Genomic DNA, 21,235 nt, shown 5'->3' on the forward strand with positions numbered 1-21,235 from the left:
AGTGTCATCATTTATGTTGCCGTCTATTTTTATCGGTAACACGATTATGGATTAAGGGCAGTATTAATGATAATTAAGGGGGAAAAACATACATTGAATAATAAATAAATAAATGTCGAACGCTACGACCGGAGTACAAAAGTGTACAGGATTCCACATGAACGCTATCTGCCATTTTCTCAACAACACAATCAGCCCATGATATTCCAACAGGACAATGCACCCGCTCCTCATGCACTCCACTTGAAATACTTTTTACTTTATTTTTTTTCTTCCGCGTGGACCGGTGGGTGTTGCGGATAGACACAGGCGTCTGTCTGCAGCAAGGCGAGTGGCCTGTAGGAGGGATATCCCGTGAGCTCTGAGGGTGTCTGCCACTTTAAATTGAATTCTCTTAAAAAGCCAGAATAACATCGCTGCAATGAATCCACGACCTGCCATTCCACCACATTTGAACCCGATTGAGCACCTATGGTAAATAATTAACTGTGTTGCTCGTGACTTTAATCTCAGTCCTAGAACCATTTCACAGCAATGCCAAAAGCTAGCAAGACGCCTTTTTCATTTTGGAGCCAACTTTTTAAAATTTGTTTAATCGAAAGCCTGATCAGTTACTCTACGCGTGTGGAAGAAATCAAAGTAAAACCGTTACTAGATTTTGAATAAATTCAAATTCAAATTTCTGAAGAACGCTATTTTAAAAAAGTTACGCTGACAAAACACTCTTTTTTCTCGAAACTGCTGTGAATAAAAAAGGCGTTTTGTCAGCTTACGGCAGAATTTTGCTGCTGCACCATGCCCTCACCAGTACCCGAAACAACATTTTGAAGGAAGACGTCTGTACTCTATGTGCAGGAGATGCACTGACGTTCTGAATGCACAGAGAGATCACACGCATTCTGATTTGTGACTTTTAAATTCTATACCTGTTGTCAAATTTCAGTCATAAAAGAGACCATTTTGCTGAAAAATTATCCTTTCACCTCCATTTAGCTGTGGAATACTTCACATTTCAATGTCATGTTTGAAAGAATCAGTATTTTTCTATCAAGCATAAAGGGTGGTGCCTTTTTGTCTCCAGTATACACTGTAACGTACTAAGAATATTACAATGCCAGTAATACGATGTAATAAAGAGTACATAGTATCAACAAGAATACCATTCGTCTAAAAGTCCAGCATCAATCTGTTACTACATTCGTTCATCTTGAAGTACATAAAATTTATATTAATGAAAAAATAAAAAGTCTCATCTCGATTTATTTAAACGTCATGTTCTTATTTTGACGCACAGCTAATGTAATATTTCTTGTCTTCTCGTTTTATTTATATTCTTGACTACACCTTGATTCCGATGTAGTCGCTTTGCTATTGTTCCGAAAAATTAAAGGGTGTCAGATCAAAACGATTCAGCGCTGTTCAGGGTTCCCTCATTTCTTTTGGAAGCCTACAATTTTTGGAGTTGATTTATTTTGAGTAATCCTTCAAACATTCTTGTCTGCGTTTTACGGTCTTTGGAGCGTCACATAAATGTGCCAATTCAAATCGGTTGTGTTAGTAATAACTGTACACTGGTTGAGGCTGAACGATTGGGTGTCTGCACTGTGCATGAACGGGGACTGGCTGGGAGAGAGCGTCTGTCTTCGAGGTGTTAATTTGAGTTCAGAGTTCTTACACGCATTTGTTGTTGTTGTTTGTTGTTGTTGTTGTTGTTGTTGTTGTTGTTGTTGTTGTTGTTGTCGATCCAGCAACAGCTGGGCTCTTGCCCTTCTGTCTAATGCTGTGTAGTGATAAATGCAGGTTTAGGGCAGTTGCTGTAATATTCCATAAAGTATGTTGCCAATTTAAGGTCTTGAACGGAATAGTGTAGCTTTGATGTCATTTAAATGTCATTTGTGGAAATGCGCTATATATAAATGCAATTTATTATGATTATTATGATTATGATTATTATTATTATTATTTATTATTATTATTATTATTATTATTATTATTATTATTATTATTATTATTATTATTATTATTATTATTATTATTATTATTATTATTATTTCATGTCAACTTGTTCACTTTTGTGAGGTATGTGATAGTACAGGTGAATTCGAAATGGACGACAACAAACAGAAACCCATTGAGCTTGTGAGACCTGAGAGCCAGGACTATCTTTTCTCTCTGCAGACATTGGATCCCGCTAATTACAACCCATGGGTTTTAGATGCCGAAGCACTATCGTGCGGTCAAAAATTCGTGGCGCAACTTATCCTCAAATTATTTTTTAAAGGGTTGAATCATTGTCTCCCACACTTTGTACAGCAGTTTTTATCAGTTTGTCTTAACTTAACCATTTGTCCATAACAAGTGAGGCTAGATTAAGAAAAACTTTTTTTCATTGATTTATATAAAACTAGCTGGGCCCCCTTTCGATGAAAGGAATGATCGGTGCATTATCATCAACTGAAAGTCATTGGCCTACTATACTTACACTCGACTGGAATGGAGCAGTACATCTTGAGAGAAGAGTGACACATGTGTTTCCAAGTTGCCCAATATATATGTATCTATTTATTCTCTGTTCCGCTTTCGTGGTTGTACACTCCAGAATTGCAAAGGTGTGAAATCATGAGCGCGCACGGCAAGTGAACGGAAACCTCACTTGTTTACAATTGTGTGTTAGAAGACGGATTTTCCCACGATTAGATCTAAACGAAACTATTGAAAAACTGAAAATTAAACTACAGTGACTTCAGGCTCCTCAATAAAACGGTGCACCCTTTAAAAGATTCTGAACCACCATTAATTTGGTCTAATTCGAAAGTTAAGCTGTTCCGAAATTTTAGGCGGCCAAAGTGACGGACTTTCACAAATATAATAACAATTATGTAGAGATACTACAAATCTCCTCCACACGGAAAATGGAATTGTTCACAGCCGTTCTCGCTTCTGACACACATTGCATAATAATATGGCTTGCGTCACAGCTGACCTATGACCTTTTTTAATGACAAAACTAGCTACAAGAAATTAATTTTATAGTAAACACTTTTTGCTCTAAAAGTTCTCCAAACATGCGTTCAATAAAAATAATCTCGCGATTAGAAAAAAATGACAGACTTGCTTATAGAAGCGATATTGTCCCGGCTGTAAACCTTTTAAAACCAATAGAAACCACCCATTGGGATTTTTTATTAATGTGTATTAAAGAATTTTCTAGAATAGAGCTGACAGATGTTTACAAAAAATATTGATCCGTTAAGACAAATTGATACAAGTCACTGTGCAAAAGATGGAGAGTTTATGTTTGATAGTTGAGGAGTTGTTGTTGTTGTTGTTGTTGTTATCGATCCAGTGATAGTTGAGGAGAGATTTAACAATAAGTTGCGCCACGAATTTTTGACCGCACTATAGTATCATGATTTCCCTATAAGTTTTGCGTGACTTTTTTCGATAGTTGAAGAACAATAATTATGTCATCTTCCCGCGTCATCAATGAGCGGAACGTTCTTTGGAGCTCTCCTCTTATGCTCCTCAAGAGAAAATGTTCACGGCGCCACATGGTGGGCTTTTTTTCCTCTTCTTTCTTGTATTTATTAGCAATACTATTGCAATCTTAGTATCTTCATCAGAAGATTCCATGATGACGAAAGGAAGTATTATGTATCAAATCCTGGTTTAGATTATACTTATTTTGTACTGCTTGCAGCATGCATTTGTGAGGCAGCGTGGTGGAATCAGGCACTTGTCAAAATAATCAAAGTGAAGAAACTTGCATTTTTTCCGCAGGTTTGTGAATTTTTATCAACTTTTTGTTTTTTGGCTCATCACATTTCATGCCCATTAAAAAACTCATTTCTGTATGGATTTTTCTGAAAAACGTTGATTAAAAGGCATAAAAATAAATGTAAACTTTCAGTTACCACGGACTCTTAAGCTAAGGAAATAACTAATCATTGGCGGCCATTTTCTCACTAATTTTGCCCCTGAAAACAAGTGACCCCCACCTCCTTCTTTCACAAATATCTCGACTTGTATTCAAGATAAATGGATATCTTTTTCATCCAAATAAAGACAAGTGAATAAGCTTTAACTTTAAGATGATACCAATAACTCTACATGCCCAAAAATTGACGAGAGCCTGATTCCACCACGCTGCCTCACATTTGAGTAGAAACCTACACATTTTGCGTGCTGGATTCTCCATGAACAACGGGTAAAATGTTGGTAAAAAGAACTATTTTACAGCGAGGATGGGAGCATTTTCTGGCACATCTCATACGAGAATGCGTGTTGGTCAATCAGCCCAGATATGCAGTCTTGTACAAGACCTCTTTTCTGTATCTGTTCTGTATCTTTTCTGTCGCATTTTCTTCTGCAATGGCCAGTCTACGCTTAGCATCTTCAGTATGTTCCTCTTTTGTTCTTCTAACATTTGAAAATGTGGCGATGTTTTTTTCTTCGTTAAATTATAAACAGTCTTTCCGAAATCTCGTCGTTACTTCCCGAGCGTCAACACCCGCCCAAGGGGGGGGGAGAGAGAGAGAGAGAGAGAGAGAGAGAGAGAGAGAGAGAGAGAGAGAGAGAGAGAGAGAGAGAGAGAGAGTGACAGACAGACAAACAGACAGACAGACAGACAGACAGACAGACAGAGATAGAGAAGGAGAGAGAGAGACACACAGAGAGAGAGAGAGAGAGAGAGAGAGAGAGAGAGAGAGAGAGAGAGAGAGAGAGAGAGAGAGAGAGAGAGAGAGATTATCCCTCGGAAATTCTGTATGCACAGATGAAGTCGGCTAGCTAGGCAGCTCACCAATCCAAGTCACCATGAAGAGAAGACATTCCTTGACAAAGGCAAATACTATAATATGTTTGCCAACAGCGCAGTATAATTGTCAGTTCACACAGCCCAGCGTGAAAATGGAGAAACGGTATAGGTTTAACGCCCCTATCAACACTATTAGGTTATTTAAGAGGCAGGGCCTTCAAGTTTAACGTCCATCTCCGAAAGGACGAACCAAATTGGAAATTCGCGTAAAGTGCCTTTCCCAAGGACACAACCTCGGACCGAGCTGAGGCTCGAACCCCCGAACCCGCAATTTCACGATTACGAGTCCGGTAGCCTAACCACTAGGCTACTGACGCCACCCAGCCCAGCGTGGCTCGCGCCGAATCAAGGGTGTTTCTTGTATCTAAATGTCTGTCTGTGCTTTAACTTGATATTTTGATTTGAAAAAAGGGCGGGTGGGGGTGGGGGGGGGGGGGGAGAGGGATAATTACGACAGACACACTTTAAAGTTGAACGCAATTTTGTTTTCCAACAAAGTTTGTTTTCTGTAACTTTAACGAGTATGGATTTCTACGGCTCTCATAATACAAATATCATTTTCAAAATTATCCAAACGATACTTGAGTGGATGCTATAACAAAGAGTAAGTCGTTGATATATTGATGTTTAACAACTGAAAGAGGGTAGCCTACTTCTCTGCACACCCAGAAAATAACCCAAATCAACGCATACGAAGCGTTATTAATACAAATACTAATAGAATCCCGAACCAATCAAATCAAGGCTTCCTCTCCTACTTAATAACACCGTCGTCTTATTCAGCACCCAAAAATTGACTAGGTTTCCTCAAGGGTACAAAACAATTATGTCTATTGACTTAACATGGAGTCGCAAAACAAACATTCTAATATTAATATCGAACATTTAAATTGTCACTCGTTCTCATTCAAGTTTCAATTTTTCCTTGTCATTTTGTGGGCCAAGTAATTCTGCAATCAGTTCCGGAAATGTTTAGAGACCTTTTTTTTGGGATTTCCTTTCATACATGACTGGGAGCGATTGGAGCGCTGTTGTTCCCCTGTGAATAATTAGAGCAATTTGAATGCCATTTAAGTTGTTAAATGATGGCAAAATCTACGGCCAAAAGCGAAATGTACCGCTTTCTCCTTGCTAAGAAGCCTGTTATTAATAAATTGTTGACTTGTTTTGTTTTATCTGATTTTTTAAGGTGGATTTTTTGTGTGGAAGGAGGATAAAAGAACGGAAGTGTTGTCTTTGTTTCGATCAGTGTATCTAAGGAAAGAGGTGTTGGCTTCGTCGTTGAGGGTGTATGGGAAGCTAGAGAGAAAGTTTGGGTATTTTCTTTTTCCTTCAGATTCAGAAACATAGTCCTTTTTATGTTTGGAAAAGGGTAGAAAAGAAGACTTATCGTTCTTTTTTCTCTGTACTATGGTATATTATCATTATGTGCCCCCCCCCCCCCCCCAGGTAAGCTATATTTTGTGTAAAGATCTGGTGTTGGCAATCGGTATTTTTTTTCCGGGGGGGGGGGGGGGGGGTTGTTGCTGGTGCTCGTTCGAGAGTTGTCACTCTTAGTTTAAACAAGTAGTGTCAACAAGCAAGTCCATAGGAGAAAAAGAAAATCTTGTTGTGTCCGCATTGCCAATAGATATCTTGTTGAAAAATGTCGAGTAAACCAGAGAAAAGAGACACAATTAAATCATAGGCCCTTTAGAGTTTTTAAAGTCCTTCTCCTAGTCATTTTGCCGTTTACTTTGGTGTTTCTTTCACTTATTCCTTTCTTTGAACTGTTGCGAATTCTGTGAAAGAAAAAGAAATCAAAATTGGTAGTACCGGTACTGAAAGAAGCCAGTGTGGGCTGCTCACTAATAATAACAATTACGAAGGGACACATTCAGATTCCATGACACTTAAATCGACATAAATGGCTTGGACATCTTACTTTTACTGGAAAAACTAGAAGGCAACAGAGGAAGAGGTATACCGAGAACACCTTACTCACACAACCAGATCAGATCAGTGACGGGAAAGACTAGGGCTGCTTAGGGTTTTTTTTAGCGCATCAAAGCAAAGAAATATATGTCGAACCATGATCGTCGATGTCTCCTTCAGATCTGGCCCTTCATGATGATCGTTTCTTTTTTATTTCTATCTTTTGTTTTACTCTATCATCATCATAAGCAAACACTTCCTCCTTTAAAAATGAAAATATCATCTCATTTATTGTGCTTTTTCACTTTTCTTTCTGATACAGCGTTTTATGATGGACATGTTCCGACAGTAGTGACCCCAGCACTGTTGACAAGGTGTGACAAGGTGTAGGTTAGCTCATCGCTCAATCTGTCTGATTCCCCAGACAAAGTCACTGTTTATCGATTTCAGATAAGTAAGGGGATTTGCCATGAGCAGTAATAATATCTCGAGTATTTTGAGCCCATCTTCCTCTTCTGAAGAAAAGGGTTTGATGAGCGACTTCACCAGACTCATCTTCCAGGCCATTAACTTCGCTATCATCTGTGAGATCATCGACGTCTTCGGTACCGTCACCAACGTTATGAACATCATCGTATTTGTCAAACAAGGCTTCAGTGATCCCGTCAACGTCAGTCTGCTCGGTAAGCTCGCGGTGACATAGGGGGTTGCGTGTATTTTTCTGTTTTTGTTTGTTTTGTTTTGAGTGTTTTCTTGAGAGGGGGGGTTGTTTTGTTTTGTAAGTGACTTACGGCACTTATAACTGCATAAGGGCCATCGGAGAGCATGGGACACATTAAACAGTTTCAGTTGGTAGGAAATTTTCAATTTTGCCACAGGTTGCGGCGGAAGCCTATGCTCATCGATTTTGGACCTCCAAGGGATCTTTAACGTGCGCAACTTGCACACGGGACCTCCGAAATTGTTGGCCCTTGTCAGAGAAGGCTAGGTGAAGATCTTACCTGCAATACGACCAGGGGTGCGGTTGAAAGGCAGTAAGAAGGAGCCAAGGAGTAGTAGTAGAAAGGCTGCTGAAAGAGTCAGGAGCCCAGAGGAGGGGGCCAAGGAGGTGAGGGGGTGGGGGCAGAAAGTGGAGACGAAAGCAGACGACAGAACATTTTTAGAGAAGGGGAAATGATGTGAAAGAGGACAATTTTAGAGAAGAAAATGTTCCTTTGCTATCCGGATTCGAATTTGGGACTTATTGAATAAGAGGCGAATACCTTAACCTCGTGACCACCAGAGCCCTCATTTTTATTTTTGTAAAAGGACGGACTTGGGGGGAGGGGCTTTCTACTGCAGTGCCAGTTATTTTAGTTGTTGTTGTTGTTGTTGCTGCTGCTGCTGTTGTTGATCTTTATCTTGTTTTTTTTTGTCGCTATTGTTGCTGTTGCTGCTACTGTTGTTGTTGTTGATGGCAGTGGTATGGTTGATGATGATGCTGTTGCTGTGTTGCTAGTCGTTCTGTATTGTTTGTTATTGTTTTGTTTCCTTTTTTCTAGATTCCCATACCCGTAGCCAAACTTTAACAACATGTCCCATGTCTTTAGCAGACCTTGATTTGTATCAAGCTGGAGCTGGCATTCTTCCTGCTTGCGCAGGAGACAATATTTTGATTCTCAGATAAGTAAGGTGGTGTATTAGATGTCTCCCGTGGGAGGGGGGGGGTCTGCCATGATGGTATCCCAAACTGTCTGTACTGGCTCTGACAAGCACTTTCGGAACAGCCTGCCACCAACAATTCTTAGTTTCAAATTCTGTGCAAGGATGGAGGCAATAACATCTGCTACAGGTTTACGAACAACAACAAAATATTTCACGGGTTGTCATGGCCTGGACTGGTGATGGAACCCTAGAGTTCATAGGCCATAAACTGTGTCGTCCACTAGGTCTATCCCTTCCTTAAGTTCCAAGGTCATGGACTATAGCCTGTCGTCTCCCAGATGTATCAATTTCTAGAGTTCAGACATTATGAACTATGTTTTTCACTACGTTCAACCATTTCTGGAGTTCAAAAGTTGTGAACTTTGACGTAGAAACCGTCACCATACTTTAAGTTGTTCCCATTTCTTAAGTTCAAAAGTGGTGATCGATAACGTAAAACTCGTCCCCATACTTTAAGTTGTTGCCATTTCTAGACTAAGAGTTCAAAGATCATGCACTGTGTCGTCCACCAGGTTTAGCCATTTCTGACCTGGGCTGTCTAGTGACCCTTGTCTGGCACAACATTTGCTTCAACCCGCTGTTCCACGCCGCTGACCTGCCCTTTGACTCCATTGAGATGCAGGTTCGTACATGCACGTAGTGGAAGAGTGAAGAAATTTTAATCATTGGTATTAATGATAATATTATGCTTTGATTTTATGTTTACTTTTGATCTGTTTTGGGGTTTCTGAGGGGTTTTTTTGGGGGGTTGAAATTTTTGTTATTGTTTGTTGGCTGTTGTTGATGTTTTGTCTTTTGTTTTTATTGGGGGGGGGGGGGCTGGTTGTTTTTTTTTTTCGGATACTCCGATCCGTACGCTTAACATAGCAGTCTGCCAATATGATTTTTTGGGTAAAATACTGAAAGTTTCAAAGAGATCTTCGTGCTAGAAGTATTCTGAAATGTGAAGAATACAACCCCGGGGGTACAAAATGACCCCAGAGCGTACAGGTTAAATAACCTTGCAATGTCGAAAGCAACCGCCTATACAACTGCCAATAGCCCACGAATTTGCTTATTCTGTCAAACCCTTACCAAATCTCCCCCCCCCCCTCTCAGTACCTGACGGGAGGTTGGCCTCACGTGATCTTCACTCGTGTTACCGCCTGCATCACTGCCTTCATTACGTTCGAGCGGTGTCTGTGTATTGCAATACCTCTGAAGGTAGGTCTGGCTACTACGTGTATTTATTCAAGTTAAAGATAATTGTTTGCGAGACGTGCCACCTCGAAAGAAAGTATATAGACAAGATGTGTGTACGTGGTGAAACACCAAACCAATATGACAGGATCTGGACAAAAAAGATGTATCTTACCTTATCCTATTTCATTTTAAGATCTCTGCGTTTAGGCGCTGTGTTATATTACCGTACATTAAAATTAGCTCCGATGAGGAAGATTTGTTTCGTTTCTGAGAAAGTGTCCAACCAGTAGAGGTCAGAGGCCACCAAACTGCGGTCCTGCCATGGGCTATATCCGGCTTGCAAGGTCAGTTCGTCTGGCCCCATGCCGCCATACGGGGAAATAAGGCAACGTGGAATATGTCGTGCTCACGAAGTGTGATATCATTATTTTATTATTTATTTTATTATTTATTTTATTGTTTTTATATTTTTTATTATAATAACATTAATTCCAATGACATTTTGTTAAATATTATCATCATGATTTTGCTGGTTCCATTTTTCGTACATTTTGTATTTTGTGCATTGATAAATCAACCGTTGGTTGTCTTTGTTGTATGTATTCAGTAAAGACTAAAGATAAAATATTTCGTCTATCATTAACTGAAGATGAACATTAACACCCAATGAGGAAGAAAAGTTATAGACGTTGGCAGGTAGCTACAATAGCACGGTAACGAGGGAAAAGTAAACAGAAATGTTTAGGCAGCTCAAATGGAGACCTCGAACTCGAACTTACGTAGTAGATAAAGTAAGTTCCGGATGAAGGGCTCAAACTTACGTTTACCCAGTATGGCTTATTCCTCCAGTTTTAGACATTTACTTGCTATTGAATCATAAAATACAATCCTGTCGGTGCCGAAGAAGAGGAGATATGCATAACTCGCTCTGGGGAAAAACAGTTTTTGTTTCTCGTTATTTGCCCCGTCCTTAACCGCTAGAGGCTACACACAGATTTTTGTCTCTTAAAAGATAGCTTTTGGCGCTCATATGACCTTATGCAGTTGCGAGCGCCGTAAAACCCTCTACTATAATAAAAAATTTAAAAAGAGATAGCTTTCTCTTCTCAGCTCCTTTGTATTTGCATATAAAACTGTGACAACACTTTGCCCCTCAGGTGAAAAACATAATCACTCCAAAACGAGTGGTCATCGTCATCGTCTCCATCTTCGTCATCCTCATTGGCAGCGTCGCACCAGTTTACTACAGCAACAGATACGGCATGAAGTTTTTCCCTGATCGAAACAAAACTCTTATCGGTCTTGTTTTCACCGACGACAGGAAAGAAGTTGAGGGAATCTCTTACGTCATCAACAATATTTTTATCCCTTTCAGCGCCTTTGCCGTCGTCATCGTCTGCACTGTCATTTTGGTCGTCAAGCTACAAAACAAAACAAGATGGCGGAACGAGTCCACTGCCGCGGGGCAATCCGACAACTTTTCTAATCGTGATCAGAAAGTCACAAAGATGGTGACAATGATTTCCACGTTGTTCATCATTTGCTTCACTCCAGTTTCTCTAATATTTATTGGGAAAACTGTAGTTGCTGGACTATCTATAGACGGCAGATATCACAATCTGTACTTTGTCCTATTTTCCTTTGCTTATATTCTCGAGTCAACGAATTCTGCTGTGAACATCTTCATTTACTACGAAATGAGTTCCAAATACCGTTCTGTGTTTGACGAGACCTTCAGGCGAAAGAAGAAACTAGCAGCCAGCAAGCAATGATCAGTCTCCTGCGTTTTAAAGATGGAAGCGAATCATTTCTTCATTCTTTTCATATTGTGGTTACCCCCCCCCCCCACACACACACAGAGTTCGTTTGTATAAATCCTAACAATATTGACGCTGATTTGTCTTTTCATAGTTTATTTCCTCTTAATAACTTTTTAAACAAACGCGTTTTTTAATTTACAGCAATAACATGTCAGTAATGGTTATTTCAGAATGATGTTCAGGAATTCCTGTAGAACAGACACACTTTTTCTTACTTTCAACTTAAATGGTACTTTTATAGCTTTTCAGGATTCCACACCCTCGGGGTCTTCCTCATTTTTCACGCAAATTTTTAACTTTACACATGCATAGTTTCTAGGAGAATAAATTCGAAATAAAAAATACTGATTTTGTTGTGCTTGCCTTGACGAACACAGCAAGTCACCCAATTACCGTTTGGTGTGATTATGGAGAAAACGTACCTTTCCTGACATTTTGTATAACGAGAAGTGAGCATTTGAAGAAATATCAAATGATTGATTTTTTGTTGTTGTAAATTAAGAGCAAAAGACTTCTAAGGACACTTATCAGCTCACTTGAGACCATCAAAATATGAAAAAGTAACAGAAGCAACTAAAAAGTTTTATGTGTGATTGAAATGATACATGTTGGGGAAAAAAGGATAGTCAAGGAACTAAATTATAGATTGATAAAGAGGAACTAAATTATAGACTGATAAAGAGTTTCCACCTCATTCAACCATAACAGGCGGAGGCCCCCAAACAAAACGTCCGTCTCTGAAGGACCGAACTGAGTATGCATACATAATACAGCCTTGAAAACTCCCCAAATAACCCTCGTTATAAGAACTCCTATGAGAGGAAGGCAAAGAAATAGGTGGGCCGACAACATTGCAGAGTGGACAGGGAAATCCTTCGTCCAAACTCAAGAGCTCGCAAAAAATAAAACCGTGAAAAGTGGAGGCACCGGATGAGGCTCTCTATCATACAACGCCATTACGATCCTCGTGGATTATGGGAGCAGTAAGCAGTAAGTAATTGGGGATAGGAAAATAAATAGTCATCCACACCATAGACAAGAAGGATATCAACAGTGCGAATAGTGGCAATAGAAAGGCCCCATGTTACGAGATGAATTGTTGGAACAATAACAAGATATCTATCAACACAGTGGACAAGAATGATACCAACTGAGTTTACAGTAGATCTATGCCTACGTATTGCGAACTGAGTGCTTTCGTGTACTAACTACAGTCTCCATTTTGATAGTTTTGGGCACAGCTGTTGCCAAGGGTGCTGAAAAACCCTTCCTTGAGCCCAAAATCATAACGGGTAAAGCCCGTTTTTCATAATCCGTAGTATTTTGTTGGTGATGGGGTGAAAACTTCGGCTAGTACTACAATACCCATATCAACGTTTACCCATTGCCACATACCACTATAACGCACATAGCACGCACAGTTAATTATCAAGTTGGTCACATATTATTGTACCTTAGGCGGCACCTAAGTGTGTTCCTTCATTTTTTTAAAAATTATTATTATAGTAGAGGGTTTTACGGCGTTCGCAACTGCATAAGGTCATATGAGCGCCAAGGGGTGGGTGTCAACAGAGAAGTCTTTACAGGGAATCAGACTTACTCAGCTCACCTACCTCTAGCTTCAACAGCACAAGGTCTGCTTCGACTATCGAGGCACCCCGGTTGTAGCAGGTCACAAGAGAGTGACAAACATACAAAAGAAGTAGAGGAAAATGACAATAGTAAAGATTAGGGAAGAAAAAGCAGCAGTTCCTTGTTGTAGATCAGGCACAGTTATGAGCGTGACATGAATCAGCCCATTTACAATTCTACTATGCTTGAACGAGAAATGTCCCCCCTTTGGGAATGGCCTAGAGAAACTACAATCAGTGGCACTTCCCCGTAGGGGGGTGGGGTGTTCCTTTGGCATCGCATGAGTACAAAATCCATGTAACCCATACTATGTCAAATATCTTTTTCTTTTTCTTTTTTATACTGAATGTCACGTTGTGTAATTTGTGTCAGATTTTTAGACAAGTAGCTAAAAAAAACATCGCCAGTGCAACATTCAGGCTTTAATCTTTAACAAAGATTTTTAGATGACATGACAAAGTTTCTTTCCTTCTCCTCTAAAATTGTGATTTTATGGGATACGCGGTTGTTGTACTCGGGCGACCTAATATATTATAGTAGTAACCGTAAATGTTTAACGCTCCAATCAACACAATTTAAGTCATTCAGGAGGCAAACTTTGACCTTGTCTATCAGGGCCTATCCGAGTTGAGAAGGACATAACGTTCAAGAAGAAAGATGGTGGGATACTTGATGGAAGTTTTCCCCACACGGAATCGAACTCGTGTCTTCTTTGTGCAGTGGTGAAGGGTATAGCTTCTACGCCACAGGTGCTGGTCTCTGGGAAGCAGGGTGTTGAATGTGAGTGGGCGAACTAACCAAAGGGGTCGATTGGGAGTCTTGTCAACATTCTTAAGGGATGGATACACAACCGAAAAGAAGCTAATTTCGTTAGATTTTTATTTATTTATGTCTAACTGATATGCTGACACACACCTCACCGACTGTATCCTTAAAGTACGAACAGCATACAAACATTAACACACATACATACACGCGCGCTCGCGCGCGCGCGCACACACACACACACACACACACACACACACACACACACACACACACACACACACACACACACACACACACACACACGCATACACGCACACACATATAAGCAGTCGCGCACACACGCACACATACACATACACACATACACGCACGCGCACACTCACACTCACTCACCCCCTTCCCATTGATCTCTCTCTATCTATCCCCCCTCTCCCCCCCTCTCTCTCTCTCTCTCTCTCTCTCTCTCTCTCTCTCTCTCTCTCTCTCTCTCTCTCTCTTTCTCCAGTCTTTTTCTCTTCCTCCCTCTTTCTCTCTCTCACTCTCTCTCCCCCTTTCTCCTCCTGCTCTCTCTCTGCACGTGCATGCATATGGGTATGCGTGTGTGTGTGAGAGTGTATGTATGTGTGTATGTGTGTGTGAGTGTATTTGTGTGTGTGTGTGTGTGAGTGTATGTATGTGTGCGTGTATGTTTGTGTGTGTGTTTGAGTACGTGTGTGTTGTGTGTGTATCTGTGATTTACACACGACAATATTATATTGTACCCATGAGCTGGGTGGCACACCTCCATACACTTTTTACACAGCGATAGTCACAGTCCTTGAGCACTATAAGTAAAAAAAAACATGTCACCAGACTGCGATTGAAAACTGTCTGTTTCTTTTTCTTTTTTAAATCAATGTGTCGACGTTCTTCTACGTTAGCCATGACAGCGACGTTTGCATCAGGAGCGGTGGCGTTAGCGTCCATAGCAACCAACAGCTGTGGGAACTGGTAGAGGCACTTGTGTTGGAGCAATGGGAAAGTTGGCAGTGTCCTCTCGGGGGTACGGGGTACTCTTCCTCATGTCGCTCCAGGCACCAGCTGTCCACCAAAAACAAACGCAGAAATGTGAGTGGTTGGTGGGTGTTCTGGCGTAGTTTTCTCCTTCTTTCCTATCGTCCTTTTTTATTCTCCTTCTCCTATCTCTCTCTCTCTCTCTCTCTCTCTCTCTCTCTCTCTCTCTCTCTCTCTCTCTCTCTCTCCCTCCCTCCCTCCCTCCCTCTCTCTCTCTCTCTCTCTCTCTCTCTCTCTCTCTCTCTCTCTCTCTCTCTCTCTCTCTCTCTCTCTCTCTCTCTCTCTCTCTCTCTTTCTTTCTTCTGGTGCTGTGGCGTCATAAACGGTCAGCGATGCCGACAGCACGCAGGAACTCAACACTTGCCCGGGGGTCCTTAAAAAGTGCTGAAAGGTCTCCCCCAGGAGTTTTTGTTACTCTCTTGTGACACCTCTACTTATCTCCAGTACGTATATGTCACAACTGTGTTGTAAGAGCCGTAGCATTCTTACTAAAATATAAAACAAAAACTCTGGTATGTTATTTGGGCAACTATAGCGTACTGTAATCATTCTCATGACTTGTAGTAAATAATCTATAACCCCACCCCTCCCCTGCCCCACCCCCAACACAAACTTTCCAACCTCTTTTTTTTGTAATTCTTTGGTTTGTTGTTTTTGTAGGGTTTTTTGTTTTGTTTTGTTTGTTTTTTTTGTTTCTTTGTTCCCGGGACACCCAAACGGGTATAAGCGGCGGATAAAATAAAGTAAAAGTGTTTTTTTCGTTTATAGACATTTTAGGCAGCTTAAAAAGGTTGGCGTCTTTGAAACTGTTTCCAGCTGAGGTCAGCCTGAGACTGTGTGGAATGTACATCCCTGCAGAAAGATGGGGCATTTCAAAAGCAAATCATTTGTTTTTCGTCCAAGGAAGGGAGCCAAGACCCCTACTCAACAGGCGTTCGTACCTTTCACTTCGGGATCTCATGATATAAATCTAGAAAGCTTTGTGAATCAATTATTTGAACTTTGAGTCATAATTTAAAAAGTGTACGCAGGAATTTATATATAAAAATTTGTCTTTGTGTGATCTCAACACGATACGAGGGTAAGAAGGGCTGTTTAGGTAGGCCTGTTATTTTTATTTCATGATGTGAACTTAACGCTCATGTGAACATTGTGCGGTATTTTAAGAGGCCGGACTTGGCATACGTCTTCCATAGGAGCAAGTCAACTGGAGGAGAACCTTCGATACTCCCCCCCACCCTCCCCCACCCTCTATCACAGACAAAAACAGTTCAAGTACAAAAACACTCCTCTAGGGATTCGAGTTAAGATCATCAGCTGTATATCACAAACTACGCTAGCTACTCTCCACTAGGTCATTCTTAAGAAAGAAGGAACTGACCAAGTGATAAAGGTGTGCTGGAAAAAGCGAGGGAAAAGACAGAGGAGATGTAAGACATGTAGATCAAAGAAAATATCACTTACAATACAAACGTACACCAAAGCTCATATGTACCTTTGTGCTATCGCGAGGAACTATGCCTCCTGTTATAGATAGATGGATAGATAGATAGATAGATAGATAGATAGATAGATAGATAGACTTACCTTCCTAGAAGCCCTAATTCAAAGGTTCTCATTGGCCAGATGTCCTCATCACATTCTAGTAAAGAATCCATCTGACACTTTCTCATCGGGGCTATGGCACTTGGGAGAGGGAAAGAAAGCGCAGTGATAAACAGGTGGCCTAGTGGTTAGGCTCTCGGACTCGCAACCGTAAGGTCGTGGGTTCGAATCCTGTCAAGGGCCCGACGTTGTGTCCTTGGGAAAGGCACTTTACACGAATTTTCCTCACTTCACCCAGGTGGGAATGGGTACCCGGCTATAGACAGCGAAAGATCTTGTCAGTTTGTTAGTGTTTGAGCGCTTAATCAGCTGCTTGCACTGTATGCTTCCCGGGAAGTTGAGAATGTTTCGGAATGTTCTATGGTCTGCTGGGGCAATAATATAGTGTACAGCGCATAGAGTCTGCTGTTGAGCGGGGATATGCGCTATACAAACGCTACCTATTATTATTAAATGAGTTGAGGGCGGAACAAGTAAAAAGGAAAATGTACATTTCTACATCTCCTTATCTTGAGGATGACCTCTGATGGAGTGTAATTCGCTCAGTTGGTGCCATGCAGTGTACGTGGGTTTGGGTGTGTGTGTGTGTGGGGGGGGGGGGGGGGGTTTCAAACGAGAGTCAGGTTCGCTGATAATTCTAATTCTAATTCTGTACCTTCCGGTAATGTATCTTCAATTTGAAATTGGTCTAAGAGTAAACTTTCGTGAGTGGGTACAGGTCGTACATTTATATCGCTCAAACATATGTGGGGTGTGCTGATAAAACGAGTTACTTCTCGGAATCCAGAAGTTGAGATAATTTTATGTCTGTCAAATATAATACATGTACTGACACGGGGATTGACTTTTTAGATTTTTAACTGATGTCATTTTGTTCAAGTTCAACGTGTCAATTATAATCATTTAGTACATGTCCTAAGGTATTGCGCTTAATGGGAACTTGTAAATTTGATATGTCTATGTCCGTATCTAAGAAGTAATTCATTTTGTTAACACGCCTCCCCTAGGAAGTTGATTGCATCTATTTAATGATCATGACGTAAACCAGGGTTTTAGAAATTGATGAAAATAAAAGCAACCTTATTAATTTACTATACGAGTAATTACTTGGGGGGGGGGGGGGGTCTCCATCCTTTGCTAACATTTCCAAACGAAATGTAGATTAAAATTATTATTCATATTCTACGTAGAATATTCATTTATTCAAGGTAAATAATTTACTTTTAATTACTGAAAGCCGTAGGATGTAGCTGCTTGGAAAAAAAGTTGTAAAACATTTAGAGAGGTTTTGAGTATGTGTGTATATATATATATATATATATATATATATATATATATATACACCTATATGTGTGTGTGGGAGGGGGGGGGGTGCGTCTGTGTGCGTGAGTCTGTGAGTACTTGTGTGTATGTGTGTGTGTCTGTGGGTGCGTACATGCGTCATTATCAAGCTCTTACTCGCAGGACATGTTGTACGTCTGGTTAACGAGGCCACTTGCAGCTACGTGGATAATTTGTTGTCGGATCATCGTCAGGTTTTTCTTAGCAGCCAAAACGGAACACACTTCGTTGGACTCATTCATTCTGTTCAGACACAGTATCATTCTGGAAGTCAGGTGGGCGGCTGGGGAAGAGAGTAAATGTGAGGCAGCGTGGTGGAATCAGACTCTCGTCAAAATAATTAAAGTAAAGAAACTTGCATTTTTGCGCTGGTTTGTGAATTTTTCTCAAATGTTTGTTTTTTGGCTCAACACATTTCATGCCCATTAAAAAACTCATTTCGGTGTGGATTTTTCTGAAAAACGTTGAATGAAAGCACAAAAAATGTAATTTTTCAGTTACCACGGACTCTTAATTAAGCTAAAGAAATAACTAATCTTTGGCGGCCGTTTTCTCACTAATTTTACCTCTGAAAACAAGTGACCCCCACTTCCTTTTTTTTTCAAATATCTCGACTTGTATTCAAGATAAATGGATATTTTTTTCATCCAAATAAAAACAAGTGAACAAACTTTCAGATGATACCAATAACTCAACATGTCCAAAAATTGACGAGAGCCTGATTCCACCACGCTGCCTCACATTTATTAAGGAAGAGGAAGGCCACGCAAAAGGTGGATCGAGGGTGACAAGGAAACCCTAAGAAAACATAATATCACAACTGAAAGAGCTGCGGAGCTGGCCTACCATAGAAAACTGCATCTCCCCCTCGACGCTTAACGGCAACAGAGGATGAAAAAGTAAAAGTAAAGTAAAGTAAGTAAGCTATGTTGACAAGATTCTTAAAAGTGATGGAAGTTCGGATTCAACATGCTCGCTTACGGCATGGCGCAAAAAGTTCGGATTTTAGGAAGTAAGTTCAAAAGTGTCTTGAGCTTGGAGTTGGTCGCAAGATTTAGTATTACAGAATAGCCTAATGTTTTCGCAATGCAATCAGAGATTGATAATTTACACATTTTGTGCATCCACCTATTTCGAGGATGACCTCTGATGGCGTGTAATTCGCTCAGTTGGTGGTGCCATGCAGAGTACGACGTGGGGAAAATATAATTAATTTGTCAAGTACCCCTTTACTTGTGCTGGGCGAAAACACTATCCTGTTTGTGGTGGCCACTAACCGGCAAGGAGGAAGTAGAGCTCGCCTCTTACATGATCGTGTCGGCGGGGGAGTCGCGACATGAATCATTTTTCTTGTAATAGAAATCTCCACCCAGAGCAATAGATATGTGAGGCAGCGTGGTGGAATCAGGCTCTCGTCAAAATAATCAAAATGAAGAAACTTGCAGTTTTCTGCAGGTTTGTGAATTTTTATCAAATTTTTTTTTTTTTTTTGGTTCAATGCCTTTCATGCCCATTAATGAACTCATTTCTATGTAGATTTTTCTGAAGAATGTTGATTAAAGGTACAATGAATGTAAATTTCCAGTTACCACGGACTCTTAAGCCAAGGAAATAACTAATCTTTGGCGGCCATTTTCTCATTAATTTTACCTCTGAAAACAGGTGACCCCCACCTCCTTCTTTTGTAAATACCTCGACTTGTATTCAAGACAAATGGATATTTTTTGCATCCAAATAAAGACAAGTGAACAAGCTTTAACATGATATCAATAACTCTACATGTCCAAAAATTGACGAGAGCCTGATTCCACCACGCTGCCTCACATTTTTCTTGTAATAGAAATCTCCACCCAGAGCAATAGATATGTTTTGTTTGGTTTGCTTTGCTTTGTTTGTTTTTTTTGTTTGGTTGGGTTTTTTTTAGGGGGGGGGGTGTCATTGTTTTGTTCTGTTTTTGTTTTGTTTTGTTTTTGTTTTGTCTTGTGTTTAAAGACGTTTAAGATTACTCACGCTGAGGGATTAGCTCATTACAGAAGATGGAGGTGGTGGTTGTCAAGGGAAATGCCAGTGGGAAGTACTTCAGCTCCGGCCGTATCTCTACGCCGGGAGGGAGGGGCTCTTCTGTTGTGCGTAGCTTCAACACGCAGTCCACAAAACCTTGAGTGTCGCTACAGGACAAAACATAATTTTAATTCAAGGTGTCTAGAAAAGGACAATAGCTCGGTTAATCTTGTACCTATTTAAACAAAAATTCGTAGAAATCAAAATTCTACCAAGATTCTAAATTGAATTTATTTTTTTAGTTCACAAATTAACATAAAACTTGATTTTCTAAGAATTTATATGTGACATAAAGTGGTGCAAAACTGACCGACCTTTTGCCTTTTAAATGAGTTCCTTCTCTGGACACCCAAATTATTTGCTTTCATGTTACCCGTAGTAACGTGTGTCAGGTGGTTAAGACCCTAATTGATTTATTATCTGCCAATTAATCTTGGCAATTAATCTTCATACAAAGGATGAATAACTGTATCTCATACCTTAAGGCGTCTATCTCCCTAACATAATCTTTCAAGTATTTTCTTTTTCTGCATTCCCCATCAAGATCGCAGCGGAAGTTCATATATTCAGTAGGTATTTCACTCTACAGTGTAACTGGTCGTTTGTAAGTGACCACGTTATTTTTTCATACAAAAAACCTTGTAATCATCGCCTTTCACTTTAAAATTTCCATGCATTCGTCTACCAGACTCGTAATCGTGAGAGCTCGATCTAACGTTATATCCTTGAGAAAGAAACTATACATTTTTTTTCCATCTGACTCTATCCTATCGGAGATTGAAGTACAATTTGTAAGTCCTGCATGTTAAATAACCGTAAAGTTTTGCCAGAGACGTTAAACCCATACACCTTTGCACAGTTTAGCAGGAGGTCTCTCTGACAAAAGAGACAGACAGCTCTTGGAGATAAACTATCTGGGTATCGCTGTCCGTTTCTTTACTTGCATATTTGGTAGTACACGACCACGCTCTTCGGAAGTTCGGGGGCTTTCTTCTCAGACACCGTCCCCGCACAGAAGGTCATGAGTTTGGCCAGATCGTCACTCCAGCCAAAGACAAGGTTCAAGAAAGTCAGAAGAACTAGGAAGAGGAAGAGAGTGGGTGGAAGTGGTATGGTGGTTTATCCATACCAATGTATAGGCTGCGTGCCCAAAATCTCACAAGACACGCTGTGCAAATGTTAAGTGGAGAGTCGAAACAATATTTTATTATAACACCAAATCGAGGACTAGAAATTGTTTACGTTAATACTGAAACAGTATAATATCAATTTGTAATTTTAGAATAATGGGATGGAAACTAATTTGAAAAAAGGGAGTATAGGGGGATGAGGAAGGGGG

General features: G+C 40.3%; 2 protein-coding genes across 2 annotated transcripts; one reads left to right on the plus strand and one right to left on the minus strand.

Moving 5' to 3' along the window:
* The first annotated feature begins 7,262 nt into the window (after positions 1–7,262).
* On the plus strand, positions 7,263–11,388 carry LOC101854024 (allatostatin-A receptor). The gene is made up of 4 exons (XM_005100285.3): positions 7,263–7,413; positions 8,947–9,056; positions 9,533–9,637; positions 10,774–11,388. The coding sequence occupies exons 1-4, from the start codon at positions 7,263–7,265 to the stop codon at positions 11,386–11,388; spliced, it is 981 nt and encodes a 326-aa protein (XP_005100342.2).
* A 3,117-nt stretch (positions 11,389–14,505) lies between these two features.
* Positions 14,506–21,219, minus strand: LOC101854261. The gene is made up of 5 exons (XM_013083578.2): positions 20,837–21,219; positions 19,846–20,003; positions 17,953–18,118; positions 16,477–16,575; positions 14,506–14,916 (listed from the first exon to the last, which is right to left on the minus strand). Exons 1-5 carry the CDS (start codon positions 20,917–20,919, stop codon positions 14,748–14,750), a joined length of 675 nt encoding a protein of 224 aa, XP_012939032.1. The 5' UTR covers positions 20,920–21,219; the 3' UTR covers positions 14,506–14,747.
* Positions 21,220–21,235: the final 16 nt, after the last annotated feature.

This window comes from Aplysia californica, unplaced genomic scaffold, assembly GCF_000002075.1.
Source record: "Aplysia californica isolate F4 #8 unplaced genomic scaffold, AplCal3.0 scaffold00242, whole genome shotgun sequence".
In the NCBI taxonomy this organism is placed as follows: Eukaryota; Metazoa; Mollusca; class Gastropoda; order Aplysiida; family Aplysiidae; genus Aplysia; species Aplysia californica.

Coding starts and splice junctions, on each gene's coding strand:
- LOC101854024 (XM_005100285.3), top strand. CDS start 7,263: ATGAGCGACTTCACCAGACTCATCTTCCAGGCCATTAACTTCGCTATC. Junction 9,057..9,532: donor TTGACTCCATTGAGATGCAG/GTTCGTACATGC, acceptor CCCCCCTCTCAG/TACCTGACGGGAGGTTGGCC. Junction 9,638..10,773: donor GTATTGCAATACCTCTGAAG/GTAGGTCTGGCT, acceptor TTTGCCCCTCAG/GTGAAAAACATAATCACTCC.
- LOC101854261 (XM_013083578.2), bottom strand. CDS start 20,919: ATGACCTTCTGTGCGGGGACGGTGTCTGAGAAGAAAGCCCCCGAACTT. Junction 18,119..19,845: donor TAATGAGCTAATCCCTCAGC/GTGAGTAATCTT, acceptor TCTCTTCCCCAG/CCGCCCACCTGACTTCCAGA. Junction 14,917..16,476: donor GAATTAGGGCTTCTAGGAAG/GTAAGTCTATCT, acceptor TTTGGTGGACAG/CTGGTGCCTGGAGCGACATG.